A 21,051-nucleotide genomic window follows, 5' to 3' on the forward strand; every position below is an offset into this window, starting at 1 on the left:
ATCACAATATAATATTAGTTATTATTAGTGAGTTTTCTTTAATTAGTATTTGAAGGAATTCTAAAGTACCTATTTTCTTAGCTTTATTTTAATTCTTGTGGTTTAGGACTGTTACTTAAGTAATACCTAGCCCTAAATAGTAAAAGATATCTTTAAAAAATGAGAGGGGGCGCCTGGGTGGCTCAGTTGGTTAAGCAACTGCTTTCGGCTCAGGTCATGATTCTGGAGTCCTGGGATCGAGTCCCACATCGGGCTCCCTGCTCAGCAGGGGGTCTGCTTCTCCCTCTGACCCTTCCCCTCTCATGCTCTCTGTCTCCCATTCTCTCTCTCAGATAAATAAATAAAATCTTAAAAAAAAAAAAAAACGAGAAATGCCTAATTGGCATTTTATTCATATTTTACATTCATTAAACTCTACAAATGTTTACAACTATTGGTACTTCACTCTTCATTTCGTAACTTGCAATATGACTTTATGTCACTGAACCTCTTGGAACTCAATTACCTATTTCATAAATTAGATTTATAATTCTTCTTTCTTTTAAATCACTAGACTCAATTAAATCAGTACCAAAAAGATGTTTCAAGAAGAGAAGGAAGTTGCAGTGACTTCCAGTTCAAGCTTCATGAACTGACAAGCTTGCTGGAAGAGAAGGATTCCCTTATAAAGCGTCAGTCAGAGGTAAGAAGGGAAGTGGTAGAGGTAGAGAGGAACTCAGTTAAGTATGATAAATACTTCCCATGAACTAGAGAAGAGCACATTCCCCAAACTCACTTTATTCATGAAGTAGAATGTAACTGACTGTGAAGAAGTGAAAGATTCATATTTTAGGAGATATAATTCAAATGAAAGCAAGAATTGAAACAAAAAATTGTGTTATTGTGCATTTAATATTTTTAATGCTATATCTCATTAGCAATGATACTCCCAGTAAGACTGTGAGCTTTTTACTCTTTACTATTAGCTGCTTCAGCAAAGGACTGTGTTATATTCCTCTCTGTATCTGTAGCATATGGCCCAGGATCTGTTATAAAATAGCACTGAAGGAAGGAACTACCAAAAATGGTGGCTAATGTTATATCGCTGTTATTGAACTAATGGTGCTTGTAGTAATGATCAGTGATAGACCTTCTGTTAGGAACCAATACCTGCTTCCATATTGAAGTTTCAGTACTTTTCAGCTATGACTATACTTTTCAAGCTTCTTAGGACAAAAAATTTCTCATCTTTATCTTGAGAAACATGCCCATTCAATATCATGTTATCTCTTAAATATAGAAATCCTATACCATTTAGTGAATCCTATACCATTTAGTGAATTCCTGAACAGGCATATTATATAACTTATTAGGTACCATAAAGCAATAATATATGGTATTCAACAGGTGGGGTTGTGGGGTTCTAACTCATGTCCAAGCTAAAAGAGAAGGAAAAAAGTAATTGTTCTTAGTAACCTTGTTAAATGATCGAACATACTTCTTACCTCATGTTTCTACTGTTTTCAAATAATTGTATTGTCTTTTATTTGTAAGGAACTCTCAAAGTTGAGGCAAGAAATGTATTCATCTCATAACCAACACTCCAGTGGTGGAAGGACTACTATTACCACTAAAAAGTAATGTATTTTTAAATGAAATTTGAATATGACTTTAGCTATTATTTAATCCAAGTTATAGCATGTTTAATTGATATATATAACCCTAGACAGAGTTTGTTTTCTGCAGGGCAGTAAATCTAATGAAGAATGAATATTTACACAAAGACATAGCTGTTATGGAAAATAAAATTCTGTAGCACATCTTTCCTATATTTACAATGTATCAAATATGATGTAAGTGAAAAACAATTTGTTGTTTAACCAACCATTTGAGTCAAGATTCTTTCAGTTGCACATGCCAGAAACCCAATTTAAACTGGGAATTAGTTAATTCACTTAGTTGGGATTGCTTGGTGTCCAGATGGATTTGTGTGCTCAAAATATGTCTTCAGAAATATGTCCTTCTTTATCTCTTAGCTCTGCTCTTTCCTATGTAGACATCATTCTTAGGCATCTCCCCTTATAATAGCAATCTGACCACAGCTGACATCCCAGCAATTTAGCAAAATGAAATAGAAAGTGACTCTTTGGAAATAGTTTCAGCAAAAGTCTATTTTGGATATTTCATATAAATGGAATAAAAATGTGGTCTTTCATGACTGGATTCTTTCACTTTGCATAATGTTTTCAAGATTCATCCATGTTTTAGTTTGTGTCAGTACTTCATTGCTTATTGTTACTAAGTAATATTACATTTCATGGCTATACAACATTTTATGTATACAACTAGGAGTGGGATTGCTGGGTTACATGATAACTGTTTAACTTTTTGAGGAGCTGCTAAACTGTTTTCCAAAGCAGCTACACAATTTGACATTCCCACCAGCAGTGTATTGAGGGTTCCAAATTCTCTCCATCCTCCCCAACATTTGTTATTGGTCATCTCTTAGATTATAGCCATTCTAAGGGTGGGAGGTGGCCTCTTACTGTGGTTTTCATTTGTATTTCTCTAATAATTAATATTTAGTATTTTTTCATGTGCTTATTGGCCATTTATAGATCTTCTTTGGAGAAATGACTGTAAAAATTCTTTGTCCATTTTTAAATTAGATTATTTGCTTTTTTACTGCTAAATTGTAAGAGATATTTATATATTCTGGATAGAAGTCCCTTATCAGATATATGATTTTGCAAATATTTTCTTCCATTCTATGGGTTGTCTTTTTACTATCTTAATAGTATCATTTGCAGCACAAGTTTTTAAATTTGAGGAAGTCCAATTAACCTATTTTTTCTTTTCTTACTTGTGTTTTTGGTATCATATTAAGAATTAATTGCCTAATCCAAGGTCATGAAAATTTGCACCCCTGTATTCTCCTAAGAGTTTTATTTATTTTATTTTATTTTTTAAAGATTTTATTTATTTATTTATTTATTTGCCAGAGAGAGAGAGAGAGAGCATAAGCAGGGGAAGCAGCAGGCAGAACAGGCAGAGGGAGAAGCAGGCTCCCTGCCAAGCAGGGAGCCCCGATGTGGGACTCGATCCCAGGACCCTGGGATCATGACCCAAGCCAAAGGCAGATGCTTAACCGACTGAGCCACCCAGGCGTCCCTCTCCTAAGAGTTTTATAGTTTTACCTATTACATTTAGATCCATGAGCCGTTTTGAGTTAATTTTTTCTATGGTGTGAAGTAGGAGTCCAAGTTCATTCTTGTGCACGGGGCTATCTGGTTGTCCCAGTATCTTTTGTGGAATATGCTATTCTTTCACCCATTGAATTAACTTGGCATCCTTATTGATAATCAAAAGACCATAAATGTAAGGGTAAATTTGTAGATTCTCTGTTTTACTTCATTGATCTATTTGTCTGTCTTCATGCAAGTACCACACTGTCTTAATTATTGTAGCTTTTTAGTTACATTTTGATACCAGGAGTGTGAGTTTTTAAACTTCTTCTTTTCAAGATTGCTTTAGCTATTTTTGGTCCTTTGCTCTTCTATATGTATTTTGGGATAAGCTTGTCAAGGGATTTCATTAAATATGTAAAAAACTTTGGGTATTATTGCCACGCTAACAATATTAAGTCTTTTAATCCTTGAGCATGGGATCCTTTTCCATTTAGATCCTCTTTAATTTCTAAAAACAGTATTTTGTACTTTCATTGCACAAGGCTTACACTTCTTTTTTGTTAAATTTATTTCTAAGTATTATATTTTTTGATGTTCCTGTAATAGAATTGGTTTTGATGTTAATGTAAATAGACTTGTTTTCTTTTTCTTTTTCTTTGTTTCAAGTTTTTATTTAAATTCTAGTTAGTTAACATATAATGTAATACTAGTTTTAGGAGTAGAATTTAGTAATTCATACTTACATATAGCACCCAGTGCTTTTGAGTGTAGTTGACACACAATGTTACATTAGTTTCAGGTGTATAATGCAGTGATTCAACTTCTCTATATGTTATGCTACATTCACCACAAGTGTAGCTCCCACCAGTCACCACGCAACATTATTACAATATCACTGGCTATATTCCTGACGCTGTGCCTTTTATTCCTGTGACTTATTCATTCCATAACTACAAGCTTATATCTCCCACATCCCTTCACCCATTTTGCCTATCCCCCAGCTGCCTCCTTTCTGGCAACCATTGGTTTGTTCTCTGTATTTATAGGTCTGATTCTGCATTTTGTTTATTTTTTGTTGTTCTTGTTTAGGTTCCATGTATGAATGAAATCAAATGGTATTTTTCTTTCTTGGTCTGACTTATTTCACTTTGCATAATACCCTCTAGTTCCTTACAGTTGTCGCAAATGGCAAAATCTGGTCTTTTTATGGCTGAGTAATATTCCATTATATATCACTTCTTCCTTATCTATTTCTCTTATCAGTGGACATTTATGTTGCTTCCATATCTTGCTACATAATGCTGCAATAAACATAAGGGTGCACATACAATTTCAAATTAGTATTTTTGTTTTGTTGTGTAAGTACTCACTGGTGGAATTATTGGGTCATATGATATTTCTATTTTTAATTTTTTATGGAAACTTTATGCTGATTTCCACAGTGGCTATACCAATTTACATCCCCATCAACAGTACATGAGGGTTCCTTTTTCTCCACATCCTTGTCAACACTTGTTATATCTTGACTTTTGTATTTTAGCATTCTGATAGGTATAAAGTGGTATCTTATTGTGGCTTTGATTTGCATTTCCCTGATGATTAATGATGTTGAGCATCTTTTCATGTGCCTATTGGTCATCTATCTGTCTTCTTTGGAAAAAGAAGGTCCTCTGATCCTGTTTTAAGCAAATTGCTGGGTTTTTGGTGTTGAGTTGTATAAGTTCTTTATATATTATGGATATTAACCCCTTATCAGATATATCATTTGCAAATATCTTTTCCCATTCAGTAGGTTGCCTTTTTGTTTTGTTGATGGTTTCCTTTGCTGTGCAAAAGCTTGTTATAGCTTATTTTTGCTTTTCTTTCCCATGCTTTAGGAGACATATCTCGAAAAATTTGCTGTGGCCAATGTCAGAGAAATTACTGCCTGTGTCTTTTTCTAGGATTTTTACGGTTTAAGGTCTCACATTTAGGTTTTTAATCCATTTTGAGCTTATTTTTGTGTATGGTGTAAGAAAGTGGTCTAGTTTCATTCTTTGTGTGTTGCTGTCCAGTTTTCCCAATACAATTTGTGGAAGAGACTATCTTTTTCCTTTATATATTCGTGCCTCCTTTGTAATAGACTAATTGACCGTGTAAGTGTAGGTTCCTTTCTGGTCTATTTTTTTTTCCATTGACATATGTGTCTGTTTTTGTGCCAGTACCATAATGTATTGATTATGTACTATGTAATGTATCTTGAAATTTGGAAATGTGATACCTACAAATTTTTCTTTCTCAAGATTGTTTTGGCTATTTGGGGTCTTCAGTGGTTCCATAAATATTTTAGGATTATTTGTTCTAGTTCTGTGAAAAATGTTGTTGTTTTTTTAAAGGGATTGCATTATATCTGTAGATTGCTTTGGGTAGCACAAACATTTTAAAAATATTAAGGCTTCCAATCCATAAGCATGGTATATGTTTCCATTTGTTTGTGTTGTCTTCAGTTTCTTTCTTCAGTGTTTTATCGTTTTCAGAGTACAGGTCTTTCACCTCCTTAGTTAAGTTTATTTGTAGGAATTTTGTTCTTTTTGGCACAATGAAAACAGGATTGTTTTCTTAATTTCACTTTCTGCTGCTTCATTATTAGTTTATAGGAATGCAACAGATTTCTGTACTTTGATTTTGTATCCTGTGACTTTACTGAATTCATTTATTACTTCCAATTGTTTTTTATGGAGTCTATAGGGCTTTCTATGTATAGTATGTTATCTACAAATAGTGAAAGATTTACTTCTTCCTTACCAGTATGGATGCTTCTTATTTCTTTTTCTTGTCAGCTGTGGCTAAGACTTTCAGTACTATGTTGAATAAAAGTGGTAAAAGTGGACATCCCTGTCTTGTTCCTGATCTTTAAGGAAAAGCTCTCAGTTTTTCACCATTGAGTATGATGTTAGGTGCAGGTTTTTCATATGTGGCCTTTATTATGTTAAGGTATGATTCCTCTGAACACATTTTGTTGAGAGTTTTAATCATGAACAGATGTTGAATTTTGTCAGATGCATTTTCTGCATCTACTGAGATGATTATACAATTTCTATCCTTCCATTGTTGATGTGGTGTATCATGTTGATTGATTTGGGAATATTGAACCATCTTTGCATCCCCAGAATAAATCCCAGTTGATCATAGTGAATGATCCCTTTGATGCATTATTGAGTGCGGTTTGCTAATATTTTGTTGATGATTTTTGTATTTATGTTCATCACAGATGTTGGCCTGTAGTTTTCCTTTCTGTGGTGTCTTTGGTTTTGGTGTCAGAGCAATGTTGGTCTCATAGAAAGTATTTGGAAGCTTTTCTTCCTCTTTTTTGGGGAATAATTTGAGGGTAATAGGTATTCATACTTCTTTTTCAAATTTAAATTCAATTTAGTTAACATATAATGTATTGTTAGTTTCAAGGGTAGAATTTAGTGATTCATCAGTTGCATATAACACCCAGTGCTCATTACATTAAGTGACCTCCTTAATGCCCATCACCCAATTACACCATCCCCTAACCCACTTCCCTTCCAGCAACCCTCAGTTTGTTCCCTATAGTTAAGAGTCTCTTATGGGTTTCCTCTCTCTCTGTTTTTATCTTATTTTATTTTTCCTTCCATTCCCCTATGTTCATCTGTTTTGTTTCTTAAATTCCACAATGAGTTAAATCATATGGTATTTGTCTTTCTTTGACTGACTTATTTCACTTACCATAATACACTCTAGTTCCATCCAAATCATTACAAATGGCAAGATTTCATTCTTTTTGATGGTTGAGTGTGTATATATATAGATAGATAGATAGATAGATAGATAGATAGATAGATAGATACATAGATAGATATAGATATAGATATATAGATATATAGATTTATCTCCATCCCACATCTTTTGATCCATTCATCTGTTGATGGACATCTGGGCTATTTCCATAGTTTGGCTATTGTGGACATTGCTGGTATAAACATAGGGATGTATGTGCCCCTTCAAATCACTGTTTGTATCCTTTGGGTAAATACCTAGGAGTGCAATTGCTGGGTCATAGGGTAGCTCTATTTTTAACTTTTTGAGGAACCTCTGTACTGTTTTCCAGAGTGGCTGCACCAGTTAGCATTTCCACCAGCATCATGGGAGTGTTTCCTTTTCTCTGCATCCTTGCCAACGTCTGTTGTTTCCTGAGTTGTTAATTTTAGCCATTCTGACCAGTGTGAGATGGTATCTCATTGTGATTTTGATTTGTATTTCCCTGATGCTGAGTGATGTTGAGCATTTTTTCATGTGTCAGCCATTTGCATGTCTTCTTTGGAGAAATGTCTGTTCATGTCTTCTGCCCATTTCTTGACTGGATTTTTTGTTTTTGGGTGTTGAGTTTGATATGTTCTTTATAGATTTTGGATACTAGCTCTTTATCTGATATTTCATTTGTGAATATCTTCTCCCATTCAGTAGGTTGCCTTTTAGTTTTGTTGATTGTTTCCTTTGCTCTGCAAAAGCTTTTTACCCTGACAAAGTCCAAATAATTGATTTTTCCTTGGTTGTGCTTGCCTCTGGAGACATGTCTAGCAAGAAGTTGCTGTGGCTGAGGTCAAGGGGGTTGCTGCCTCTGTTCTCCTCTAGGATTTTGAAAGACTCCTGTCTCAAATTAAGGTCTCTCAACCATTTTGAGTTTATTTTTCTGTATGGTGTAAGAAAGTGGTCCAGTTTCACTCTTCTGAATGTGGCTGTCCATTTTCCCAACACCATTTGTTGAAGACTGTCTTTTTTTTTTTTTTTTCCATTGGATATTCTTTTCTGCTTTGTTGAAGATTAATTGACCATAGACTTGAGGGTCCATTTCTGGGTTCTCTATTCTGTTCCACTAAACCATGTGTCTGTTTTTGTGCCAGTACCATACTGTCTTCATGATTACAGCTTTGAAATACAGCTTGAAGTCTGGAATTGTCATGCCTCCAGCTTTGGTTTTCTTTTTCAACATTTCTTTGGTTATTCAGGTTTTTTTCTGCTTCCATACAAATTTTAGAATTGGTTGTTCCAGCTTTGTGAAAAATGCTGGTGGTATTTTGATAGAGATTGCATTGAATGTGTAGATTGCTTTGGGTAGCATAGACATTTTAACAATATTTGTTTTTCTAATCCATAAACATGGAATATTTTTCCATTTCTTTGTGTCTTCTTCAATTTCTTTCATAAGTGCTCTATAGTTTTTAGAGTACAGATCTTTACCTTGTTGGGTAGGTTTATTCCTCGGTATCTTATGGTTTGTGGTGTAATTGTAAATGGGATCGATTCCTTGATTTCTCCTTCTTCTGCTTCATTGTTAGTGTATAGAAATGCAACAGACTTCTGTGCTTTAATTTTATATCTTGTGACTTTGCTGAATTCTTTTATCAGTTCTAGAAATTTTGGGGTGGAATCTTTTGGATTTTCTACATAGAGTAGTATGTCGTCTGCAAAGAGTGAAAGTTTGACTTCTTCTTTGCTGATTTGGATGCCTTTTATTTCTTTTTGTTGTCTGATGGTTGAGGCTAGGACTTCCAGTACTATGTTAAACAACAGTGGTGAGAGTGGACATCCCTGTCCTGTTCCTGACCTTAGGGGAAAAGCTATCAGTTTTTCCCTGTTGAGGATGATATTTACTGTGGGTCTTTCATATATGGCCTTTATGATATTGAGGTATGTTCCCTCTATCCCTACATTATTATCAAGAATGGATGCTGTATGTTGTCAAATGCTTTTTCTACATATATTGAAAGGTCATATGGTTCTTGTCCTTTCTTTTATTAATGTGATGCATCACACTGATTGATTTGTGGATGTTGAACCATCCCTGCAGCCCAGGAATAAATCCTACTTGGTTGTGGTAAGTAATCCTTTTAATGTACTATTGGATCCTATTAGCTAGTACCTTGGTGAGAATTTTTGCTTCCAGTTTCATCAGGGATATTGGTCTGTAATTCTCCTTTTTGGTGGGGTTTTGTCTCTTGGGATGAGGGTAATGCTGGCTTCATGGAATGAGTTTGGAAGTTTTCCTTCCAGTTCTATTTTTTGGAACAGTTTCAGAAGAATAGATATTAATTCTTCTTTAAATGTTAGTACAATTCTCCTGGGAAGCCATCTGGCCCTGGGCTCTTGTTTGTTGGGAGATTTTTGATTACTGCTTCAATTTCTTTGCTGATTATGGGTCTGTTCAGGTTTTCTATTTCTTCCTGTTTCAGTTTTGGTAGTTTATGTTTTTAGGATTTATCGGTTTCTTCCAGACTGCCTAATTTTTTGGCATATGATTTTTCATAATATTCTCTTATAATTAGTTGTATTTCTTTAGTATTGTTTGTGATCTTTCCTTTTTCATTCATGATTTTATTTATTTGGGTCTTTTCTTTTTGATAAGTCTGTCTAGGGGTTTATTAACTTTGTTAATTCTTTCAAAGTACCAGCTCCTAGTTTCATTGACTTGTTATACTGGTTTTTTGATGTCTATATCATTCATTTCTGCTCTAATTATTATTTCTCTTGTCCTGATGGATTTTGGCTTTATTTGCCTTTCTTTTTCCTGTTCCTTTAGGTGCAAGGTTAGGTGGTGTATTTGAGACTTTTATTGCTTCTTGAGGTAGGCCTGTATTGTTATATACTTCCCTCTGAGGGCCTCCTTTGCTACATACCAAAGGTTTTGAACTGTCATGTTTTCATTTTCATTTGCTTTGATGTATTTTTAAATTCTTCCTTAATTTCCTGCTTGACCCATTCATTCTTTAGTAGGATGTTCTTCAACGTCCATGTATTTGTGGTCCTTCCAAACTTTTTCTTGTGGTTGACTTCAAGTTTCATAGCACAGTGGTCTGAAAATATCCATGGTATGCTCTCAGTCTTTTTGTGCCAGTTGAGTCCTGACTTGTGACCCAGTATGTGATCTATTCTGGATAATGTTCCATGTGCACTCAAGAAGAATGTGTATTCTGCTGCTTTATGATGAAATGCTCTGAATATATTTGTTAAGTCCATCTGTTCCAGTGTGTCATTCAAAGCCCTTGTTTCCTTGTTGATCTTCTGCTTAGATGATCTGTCCATTGCTGTGAGTGGGGTGTTAAAGTCCCCTACTGTTATTGTATTATTATCAATGAGTTTCTTTAGTTTTGTTATTAATTGGTTTATTATTTGACTGCTACCAAGTTAGAGCATAAATATTTACAATTGTTAGATCTTCTTGTTAGATAGGCCCTTTTATTATGATATAGTGACCTTCTTCATCTCTCATTACAGTCTTTGATTTAAAATCTATGGCTACCTCAGCTTTCTTTTGATGTCCATTAGCATGATAAATGGTTCTCCACCCCCTCACTTTCAATCTGGAGGTGTCTTGAGTCTAAAATGAGTCTCTTGTAAGTAACATATTGATGGGTCCTGGTTTTTTATCCATTCTGTAACCCTATGTCTTTTATTGGAGCACTTAGTCCATTTACATTCACAGTCATTATTGAAAGATATGAATTTAGTACCATTGTATTACCTATAAAGTTGCTGTTTCTCTAAATTGTCTCTCTTCCTTTAGTGTTTGTTACTCTTGGTCTCTCTTTCTGCTGAAAGGGTTCCCTTTAATATTTCTTGCAGGGCTGGTTTAGTGTTCATGAATTCCTTTCATTTTTGTCTTGGAAACTCTATCTCTCCTTTTATTCTGAATGATAGCCTTGTTGGATAAAGTATTCTAGGCTGCATATTTTTCCAATTTAGGATGTTGAATCATGCCAATCTTTTCTGGCCTGCCAGGTCTCTGTGGACAGACCTGCTGCCAGCCTTATGTGTCTACCCTTATAGGTTAAGGACCTATTTTCCCCAACTGCTTTCTGAATTTTCTCTTTATCTTTGCAATTTGCAAGTTTCACTATAATATGTCATGATGTTGACCTATTTTTTTTGATTTTGAGGGGATTTCTGTGCCTCTTGGAGTTGAAAGCCTGTTTCCTTACCCACGTTAAGGAAGTTCTCAGGTATAATTTGTTCAAATCAACCTGCTGACCCTTTTTCCCACTTTTCTACTGAGACTCCTTTAATATTGATATTATTTCACTTTATGGAATTACTGAGTTTCCTAAGTCTATGTTCGTGATCTAATAATTTTCTTTCCCTCTTCTTTTCAGCTTCATTGTATTCCATAATTTTATCTTCCATATCACTGATTTTTACGGCCTCCACTTGGGACTGCATCTTGGTTATAGCTTTTTTAATTTCGGCTTTAGTAGATTTTAGTTCTTTTATCTCTACAATAAGGGATTCTCTACTGTCTTCTATGCTTTTCTCAAGCCCAGATAGTATCTGTATAATTGTTTTAAATTCTAACCCAAACATCTTACTTATATCTGTACTCATTAAATAACTGGCTGTGAATAATACCTCTTGTTCTATCTTTTGGGGTGAATTTCTCCATATTGTCATTTTGTCCAGAAAAGAAAAGAAGAAAGAAAAAGAAAACAACAACAATAACAACAGCAAAACAAACAAAAAAAACCAGCTCCTGGGTGTGTTTTGGTCTGCTTGTTAAAAGAAACTAGGTCCGAAAATAAGAAAGAAAAAAAAAATATATATATATATATAAAATACAGTGAGAGGGAACAAAACCTAAAAATATATATAAAAAAGTATATATGGACAAAATTTAAAAAGAATTTTTAAAAAATTGAAAAAATAAAATAGCTTAAAAATTATAATAAAAAACTAAAGAATAAAAGTACAAAGGATACTAGATACTATTTTCTTTAGTAAATTTGGTGTGAGTTGTTTGCGCTGGTCTTCTGGGAGAGGGGCCTTTTGCGGTGATTCTCAGGTGGACTTGCTCCAGTGGAAATGCACCTCCAGTGCCCAGGGAGGCAGGGCTTGTTGTGAGCAGCTCTGGACTCCACTAGGTGGTGCTGTTTTGCTCTGTGCCGTCTTCCAGCACTGATCTGCAGGATGAGTATTGCTGTGCCCTGCTCTCTGGCCCCAGAGCTGAAAATTCACGCCCCCCACTCTTCAGTGAGCCCTCACAAAAGAGCAATCACTCTTGTCTCCCCAGTTCCCATCAGAGCTCTGTTCACCCTGCCTGTGTTGAGCTTTTTATCTCAGACACAGGACTGAGTTTCAAAACTCCAAATTTTAGGGACTCCCACAGTGAAGACCAGCACTACTCCTCCCAGGGAGTGTCTCCAGGTGCATCTGCCTTTTGTTGGACACCTCTCAGGAAAGCAGTCGCTGGAATGTGTGGTGGTTCGAAGTTTATGGCAACACAGAGCAGAAAGCTGGCACCTAGACTCACTGTTCTCAGCCAGCTTCCATGCTCCTTTGCCTGGGAACAGGCCAGCACTTAGGCACCACCTATTCTTCTTGCGACCCAGGGGAATCTTCGGACCATGCTGTCACACCTGGGATTCTGCCCTGCTTCACTGCCTTTAAGCCCGGCATGTCCCCCACTGTAGCAGACTTCTAAAAGTTCCAATTTTGTGATCCACTGCTTATAATACTTTGCGGTAGCCTCCTTAAGCAGGCTCCCTCCCCTCTGGCCATAGCCTCAGCTATATCACACCTGATTCAAATCTCTGCACCTCCTACCTTCCAAATGGTGGTTGCTTTTCTACTCAAAGATTTGCAGTATTTGTTTTCTCAGGCCTCCAATTGATTTGTTCCATGTTCAGAATGATTTGATAACTATCTAGTTGTATTCAAGGGATGAAACAAATTTAGGGTCCCCCTATTCCTCCACCATCTTAACTCCTCTCTGTAATTCTTTTTTTTTTTTTTTTTTTTTTTTTTTTTAAAAGATTTTATTTATTTATTTGAGAGAGAGAATGAGAGAGAGAGCACATGAGAGGGGGAGGGTCAGAGGGAGAAGCAGACTCCCTGCTGAGCAGGGAGCCCGATGCGGGACTCGATCCCGGGACTCCAGGATCATGACCTGAGCCGAAGGCAGTCGCTTAACCAACTGAGCCACCCAGGCGCCCTCTGTAATTCTTTTTAACTGGTAGAATTCGCCTATGAATCCGTCTGGTCCTAGACTTTTTTTTTTTTTTTTTTTCCAGAATGGGAGAATTTATTTGCAAATGACATATTTGATAAAGGGTTGGTATCCAAAATCTATAAAGAACTTATTAAACTCAACACCCAAAAAACAAATAATCCGGTTAAAAAAAGGGCAGAAGACATGAATTGAATTTTTTTCAAAGAAGACATACAGATGGCTAACAGACACATGAAAAGATGCTCAACATCACTCATTATCAGGGAAATACAAATTAAAACTACAACAAGATATCACTTCACACCTGTCAGAATGGCTAAAATTAACAACTAGACTTTTATTTATTTATTTATTTTAAAAAGGGAGAGAGAGACAGAGAGAGGGATAGGGACTGGCAGAGAGAGAGGGAGAGAGAGAATCTTTTTTTTTATTATTATATTATGCTAATCACCATACATTCCATCATTAGTTTTTGATGTAGTGTTCCATGATTCATTGTTTGTGTATAACACCCAGTGCTCCATGCAGTACGTGCCCTCTTTAATACCCATCACCAGGCTAAACCATCCTCCCACCCCCTCCCCTCTAGAACCCTCAGTTTGTTTTTCAGAATCCATCGTCTCTCATGGTTCATCTCCCCCTCCGATTTCCCCCCCTTCATTCTTCCCCTCCTGCTATCTTCTTCTTCTTCTTCTTTTTTAACATATAATGTATTATTTGCTTCAGAGGTACAGATCTGTGATTCAACAGTTTTGCACAATTCACAGCGCTCACCATAGCACATAACCTCCCCAATGTCTATCACCCAGCCACCCCATCCCTCCACCCCCACCACTCCAGCAACCCTCAGTTTGTTTCCTGAGATTAAGAATTCCTCATATCACTGAGGTCATATGATACATGTCTTTCTCTGATTGACTTATTTTGTTCAGCATAACACGAGAGAGAGAATCTTTAAGCAGGCTCCATACCCAGTGCAGAACCTGATGTGGGGCTCAATCTCACAACCCTGAGATCATGACCTGAGCCGAGATCATGACCTGAGCCGAGATCATGACCTGAGCCGAAATCAAAAGTCAGATGCTTAACTGACTGAGCCACCCAGGCACCCCCTAGACTTTATTTTTTGATAGTTTTTGGACAACTCATTCAATTTTGTTACTAGTAATCAGTCTGCTCAGATTTTATATTTCTTCTTCATTCAGTTTTGGAAGATTGTATGTTTCTAGGTATTTTTCCTTTTCTTCCAGGTTGTCCAACTTTTTGGCATATAATTTTTTACTGTATTCTCTTATAATGCTTTCTATTTCTGTGGTGTCAGTTGTTACTTCTTTTTTTCTGATTTTATTTATTTGGGTCCTTTCTCTTTGCCTCTGTTTTTCTTCATCATTCTTTTTCTTGAGTTTCCCTGAGCTTCTTGGATCTGTGTGTTTAGAGTTTTCATCAAATCTGGAAACAATTTGGGCATTATTTCTTCAATTATTTTTTTGTCTCCTGCCAATCATGTAGGACTTCAATTACACATATGTGAGGGCAACTAATATTTCCCATAGGTAATTCATACTCCATACATTTTTCCAGTTTTTTTTCCTCTTGTGTTTTATTTTGGATAATTTCTCTTCATGTCTTCAAATTCAGTAATATTTTCTTCTTCAGGGCCTATTCTGCTGTTAATCCCATACAGTGTAATTTTCATCTTCAGAAGTCCAGTGTAGATCTTTATATCCTCCATTGTTCTCATCACATTCATGCTTTCCTCTAACTTCTTGAGTATACATTAAAAAAAATATTTTTAATAGATGCAACCATGACTACTTATTTCTTTTATCTGTCATTTCTTGTTCTTTTTCTACTAATTTGTTTTTCTCCTCATTATTAGTCATATCTACCTGCTTCCATACCTACTAATTTTTGTATTGAATGCCATGTATTGTAATTTTACACACTTGAATTCTGGATTTTTTATTTCACTGCAAGTGTTCTGTGGTTTTATTCTGAGATGGAATTACCTGGAAACAGTTCAATACTTTCAAGTCTTGCTTTTAAACTGTTAAAACCTGCAGTCTAGGACTAATGTTATCCCAACACTAACACAATATTCTTCTGCAGTTTCTTCCTGGTGCCCTCTGCATTAAGAGGTCTTTCCACTCTGGTTAGTGGAACACAAGCTATTCCCTTCATTATGTGAACTCCAGGGATTTCCAGGCTGCTCCTTTCCAGTGCTTCTTTCCCCAGCTTCAGTAGTTTTTCCACATGCCTACACTAATCAGTACTTCCAAAGACTTGTAGAGAGTCCTCTACAGGTCTTTTGACTCTTATTTATGTAGTTCTCTTCTGTCTGGTATTCTGCCCCATACCAGCTGCTTTGGCATACCTTTACTTGAAATTCTGTCACTTCAACTTTGTGACTGAAGGGATTTATTTGGCTCCACTTTCCGTATCCTGTGAGCAAGAAAATCTCCAAGTAGTGAGCTAGGCACTTGTAGGGCTCATGTCATTTGGTTCCCTTCTCTAAGATCATTGTCTTGTGCTGCCAGTGGTCCATCATTGCAAAGCAGAGGTACTTCCTTCTTACTCTTTTGAAAATAATAGTAGTAAGGCTTTGTAGATATTCTCTTTTTAGAGTTAAAAGTCATTAAGAGCCAACTTAACATAATAAGGAGAATCAAACTAGGAGTGACTAAAAAGGAATGAGAGTCATTTTCTTGTGCAGGTGGTAAATTAACTTTTTTCTGTATAGGTACAGGACACAATATCCAATCCTAGGCCTCCTTTATGATGACTATGAATGTATACCACCAGATAGTGACACACAGACTATTGTGATTGAGAAAACAGAAGACAAATGGACTTGCGTAAGTTCCCTTGTGTATTTCTAATCCTATTAAGAATAGAAATTTATATATATTCTATATATAACAGCCTTCAAAAATTGTGGTAAAATATCAAAGTGAACTAAAATCTTCCAGTTCGTTTTTTCTCTTAAAGATTTCCCCATGTTTTCCTTACTGATTTATAGTATGAATTAAGAAACTTTAGAATGATTCAAACACAGGTAATATAATTGTTTTTGAACTGATTCTATTCAAATTTTTGGGGAAAAAACACCCTAATTTTTTCTAAAGCAAGTAGAAAATGTCATAGACAATTATGAAGAAGAATGGTGTATGGAGAAGAGGCATGTTTTAATAGAATTTGTCTTTCAGTCTTGAATGTGGTCTTATTACTATAGATAGAGAATTTTCAGTATTTTGAAAGCAAGGAGGTATGTCTGTCTTACTCAATAGATTTTAAGATCCTCCAGCCTTAAATCCCACAATTATAGTGAGGCTGATGAAGAATACTTTATAGGTCATGTACTATGTTCTGGAAACAATTTGGGCATACCAGCTATATCTACCTTCTATAACATCCTCCAAGATGACCAAGTGACATGGGCCTTAGCATCTTTTTAAGTAGGCCAATACATTGCTAAGTGGTGCTGATTACTAAAACCCTCTTCTTATAAAGGACTCAGTACTACTTTACTAAAACTTTTACTTATTGTTCTGTTAACCTTTAAAGAGTGAACATCAAATAAGGGATATATTCACCTTAGTGCAGTGGCTCTCTATCAGGGGCAATTTTGCCCCCTAGGGGACATTTAGCAATGTTTGGAGACATTTTTAGTTTTCACAACTAGGGGATGGGTATTATTGGCATCTGGTGGCTAAAAGAGAGGGATGCTGCTAAAGATCATACAATGCCTAGGACAGTCTCCCACAACAAAGAATTGTCCAGCCCAAAATGTTAATACTGCTGAGGTTTGAGAAACCCTAACATGACAGAATCACCTTGGAGTCTTTTCTTCCTAATTGTATACTCCTACACTACTGCCAAGAGGTTCTAACTGTAAACCATTGATAATGACGGGAATGTATGATATCCCTCAAGAGCAATGGACATAAATAATGTTGAGAATGACAGCTCTAAACCACACAGAATCTGACTTTAACACTGAAAATGACAGCCTTTGTTATGTTAAAAACTGCTTAAGTACTAAAAGCAGGTAAAAATAATCTATGGTTATTAAAATCAGTAAGTGGTTATCCTTGAAGGCAGCTACTGATTGGAAGGGAGCATAAGGAGGGCTACCAGGATAATGTATTGTTACTTGATCTGGGTAATGGTTGCATATGTGTGTTTAGTTTGGGAAAATTCATATTGTTGTATACTTATATGTGTACTTTTTCTATAGGTTTATTATACTTCAATAAGTTTTAAAATGCCTAAGTATACCATGAGGAGCAATAGATAAATACACAAATGTCAATTGTTCTGCAGAACCTTTTGAAAAAATTTTAAAATAGCAGATTTATAGTTAATAAAAGACTGCAGACATTGTTATTACTGTAGATGTATAGTTAATAAAATTAAATCACATGTGCATCAATAATGAGGACTTGCCAAATGAAGGGTCTACAGAATAGTAGTCATTATTTCTCTCTCCATTAAAAATGTGCAGCAATAAACATCAAACTTGATATCTGGAGGGGACTAGAGAAAGTTCAAAATATATTTTAGTAAGTTCACAAATTATAGATCTCTCTTAACAGATATGTTTAGACATATTTAGCCTCTAAATAAGATACCAAGGAAGAAATCTACTCAATCCTCCCTTCAGTAATTGAAACATACCTTGACTAAAGTCAGATAAACCATTGTTTCACTGAATGTACATATAAAAAGTTACCACAAAAGTGCAGTACATTTCCTTTGGTTTTATGTATATCAATTTAAATCATTTTCCATAACTGGGTATATACAATAAGAATATCTTAAATGAGGGGCGCCTGGACGGCTCAGTCGTTAAGTGTCTGCCTTCAGCTCAGGTCATGATCCCAGGGTCCTGGGATCGAGCCCCGCATGGGGCTCCCTGCTCGGCCGGAAGCCTGCTTCTCCCTCTCCCACTCCCCCGCTTGTGTTCCTTCTCTCGCTGTGTCTCTCTCTGTCAAATAAATAAATAAAATCTTTAAAAAAAAAAGAATATCTTAAATGAATTATGAACCAGTTGTAAATTAACTTTTTCTTTTCCTTTTCTAGCCATGAATGGATCTCCAACTCAAAGGAGTTTTTTGTGCGTCTACATTAGTATTTTGTTATTTTCCATAACTAAAGGCCAATCAAAATTTTGAACCATGCTACTACCAGTGAATCTAATGGAATGAATTAGTTCTGCAGATGACTGTTTCTCCAGCCACTAATGAGACTTTTCTATCACATTTTTGTATTCAATAGCAACACCCTGCTTGTTTAAATTTCAATTCTAGACACTGTAGAACATAATGCACTGGTTTTCAATACAGTACTTCCTAGACACTGAATTAATTTGTTGGGGTAGAGATTTTACAAGTTATTTCATTAGAAGATTTTCTGTGATATTAGATGTGCAATTCATCTTCAAAAGTAAATACTGTTTTTTAACCAAAAAAAGAGGCAAAAACTATTGAATTTTTAAAAAAGTTTACTACATTGTATATACAGCATATATTTGCTTTTCTCACATTAAACTCTGTGACTAAAAGAGATGCTCTATTACATGCTATTTATACCTTTTGGAGACATAACTAAATCAAAGGTGATGGTTAATTTCATTTATCAGGGAAGTAGGAAAATATCTTTTAAAATAACTAAATCCACTAAATTACACATTATACTATTATGGTTCTAAGAACATATCAGTGGCTTGGCTTGACAAATCTGTTCTTTAAAAGTATATCATCCTCAAATAAGTCCACCCACTTCCTTAAAAATATGTAATACTATATTGTAGGAGTGTAGAAGGAAGGCGGGCTTTTTACTAGAAGTATACAACATGTAACACTGAATTGTTACATTAAGGCTTTGGGAATAAAAAGAGCAAGAACAAATACTTGATACCTGTATCTTATTTGGGAAAAAAAGATTTTATAGTATTTAATGCACTTAGAAGTTGATTAATTGGGTTCTAATGACTTTGCAAAGTGAACAAAAATATTTTCCAAATACATTAGTAGATAAGAATGAAATTTCTTAATTCCAACCCCATGGTTAAAGTTAAGAATTGGTGAAAATTAAAATGTTTGCATTTGACAAAGTATAGATTAAGGCAATAAATATATCCGGGTTACATGTGAATGAGGTTTTGCACTGAAATATCTCTGCAAATACCTATATAGTATTGTCATGCCTTATCATTATATTCTAATAATGATTCATTATACTAAGAAACTATTAAGATAGGAACAGATGAGGCATTATACTAAATCAAGCCATAAATGAGGAGATAAATGCTTTTAATATTCTTATATAAATATTCAAATAGGTCTTGATATGAAGCTAAGAGCCTTATTTTATTATCTTAATACTTTGACTAAAATGTTAAGCTCTATAATTGGATTAATATAATTCCAATTTTATCAATATTTTGTGATAGAAAATGTTAATATTCTTCATGAGTTATATAGTCCTTATATTTTCTCCCTTGGTGTAGGAACAACAGGGCAGTTTCTCCCCTGCTAACTACACATGTAACAAAATTATGCCACATTATCTACCCATTACATATGATATAAATGGAAGTTTTTAGAAGCCTGATAGAAAATTGCTGCCATAACTGAAAATTATGAGACTGACGCGCTGCCCACTGCGCCAAGAGGGCCGCTTGCCATAACTGAAAATTAGAACAAGTGTGATTTTCCCAAAATGTTCTTAAATAAAAATAACAATGTCCAAAATTTGGGGCAGTTAAAAAATTAACAGTTCAGGTAATTGATCCATGCATAATGAATGGGTGTTGTAACAAGGTGCTCATTAGACTTAACAAACTTAAATGTATGTATTCCTTTTCCAATGTGTGGTTAAAATCAATAGAAATAGTAGTGATTTTTTTTTCCTCTCACAAGTTTCACACAGCTTATCTTTGAAAATTGCAAAGATACTGTCAGGTGAGAAATGCCTGTTTATCTAATTTCTGTTCCAGTATGTTTTGCTTTAGATATTAAATAAAATGGAGACTGTGTAATTACATGAAAGGTAATTTAAGTGTCTAAATAAAATATGTGAAGGGATGCTTGGATGGCTCAGTTGGTTAAGTGTCTGCCTTCAACTCAGGTCATGATCCCAGGGTCCTGGGATCGAGCCCTGTGTCGGGCTCCTCGCTAAGCAGGGGAGTCTGCTTCTCCCACTCCCTCTCACTCTGTCCATGCTCCTGTGCTCTCTCTCTCTCACTCACTTTCTTAAATACATACATACATACATACATACATACATACATAAAATATGTGAAGTATCTGTATGGTCTTTGTGGAAGTCCTAGTAGGAAACATGTATTTTTAGCTTAGCTGTATATTTTCATGAGGAAGTTATTATCATGTTAATGTTTATGTTAGAATTACGAAGCACCACTCTAAAATTTTTAAAAATACCTGATGTGGACTACTAGAGACAACACTGTAACATAGATGGACCTCTGGCTGATGTAGGTTTCTGCTTTAAATGAGAATTTCTTTGTTTACAAACCTAGTCTTCCAAGTTCCATAACTCATTGTTTTAAATGTGATTCCATGAATCATTCTTCCCACTCTTGTAATGAATGGTGCTTTAACTATAATACATTCTCTTAACACAAACAACACAAAAGGAACAAAATAAGCCTTTAAAAACTTCATCTCACAACCCAATCTTCAAGCAGACTCCGTGCTGAGCACCGAGCCTGACTCAGGGCCGATCTCACAACTCATGAGATCATGACCTGAGCCAAAACCTAAGAATCTGAGGCTCAACTGACTGAGCCACCCAGGTGCCCCTCTAGATCCAATTTATAAGTAAAAGAAAGAAAATCCTCTATTTTTCTCCAGCTAC

At 35.4% G+C, this 21,051-nt stretch overlaps 1 protein-coding gene across 3 annotated transcripts in view; it reads left to right on the plus strand.

Annotated features, from left to right (window-relative positions):
- The window catches only part of POF1B (POF1B actin binding protein), a 103,495-nt gene extending 83,237 nt beyond the window's left edge, over positions 1 to 20,258 (plus strand). The window contains exons 14-18 of one of the 3 annotated variants that reach the window (XM_078065162.1): positions 554 to 682; positions 1,534 to 1,616; positions 9,022 to 9,048; positions 15,911 to 16,025; positions 18,253 to 20,258. In XM_078065162.1, coding sequence (XP_077921288.1) covers positions 554 to 682; positions 1,534 to 1,616; positions 9,022 to 9,048; positions 15,911 to 16,025; positions 18,253 to 18,258 — 360 coding nt within the window. In that variant the 3' untranslated portion in view covers positions 18,259 to 20,258. Of the gene's footprint in view, positions 1 to 553; positions 683 to 1,533; positions 1,617 to 9,021; positions 9,049 to 15,910; positions 16,050 to 18,252 lie in introns of those variants that run through there. The other 2 variants (XM_078065164.1, XM_078065163.1) reach the window with 2 other exon arrangements.
- Positions 20,259 to 21,051: the final 793 nt, after the last annotated feature.

This window comes from Halichoerus grypus, chromosome X (assembly GCF_964656455.1).
Source record: "Halichoerus grypus chromosome X, mHalGry1.hap1.1, whole genome shotgun sequence".
NCBI classification, from domain to species: domain Eukaryota; kingdom Metazoa; phylum Chordata; class Mammalia; order Carnivora; family Phocidae; genus Halichoerus; species Halichoerus grypus.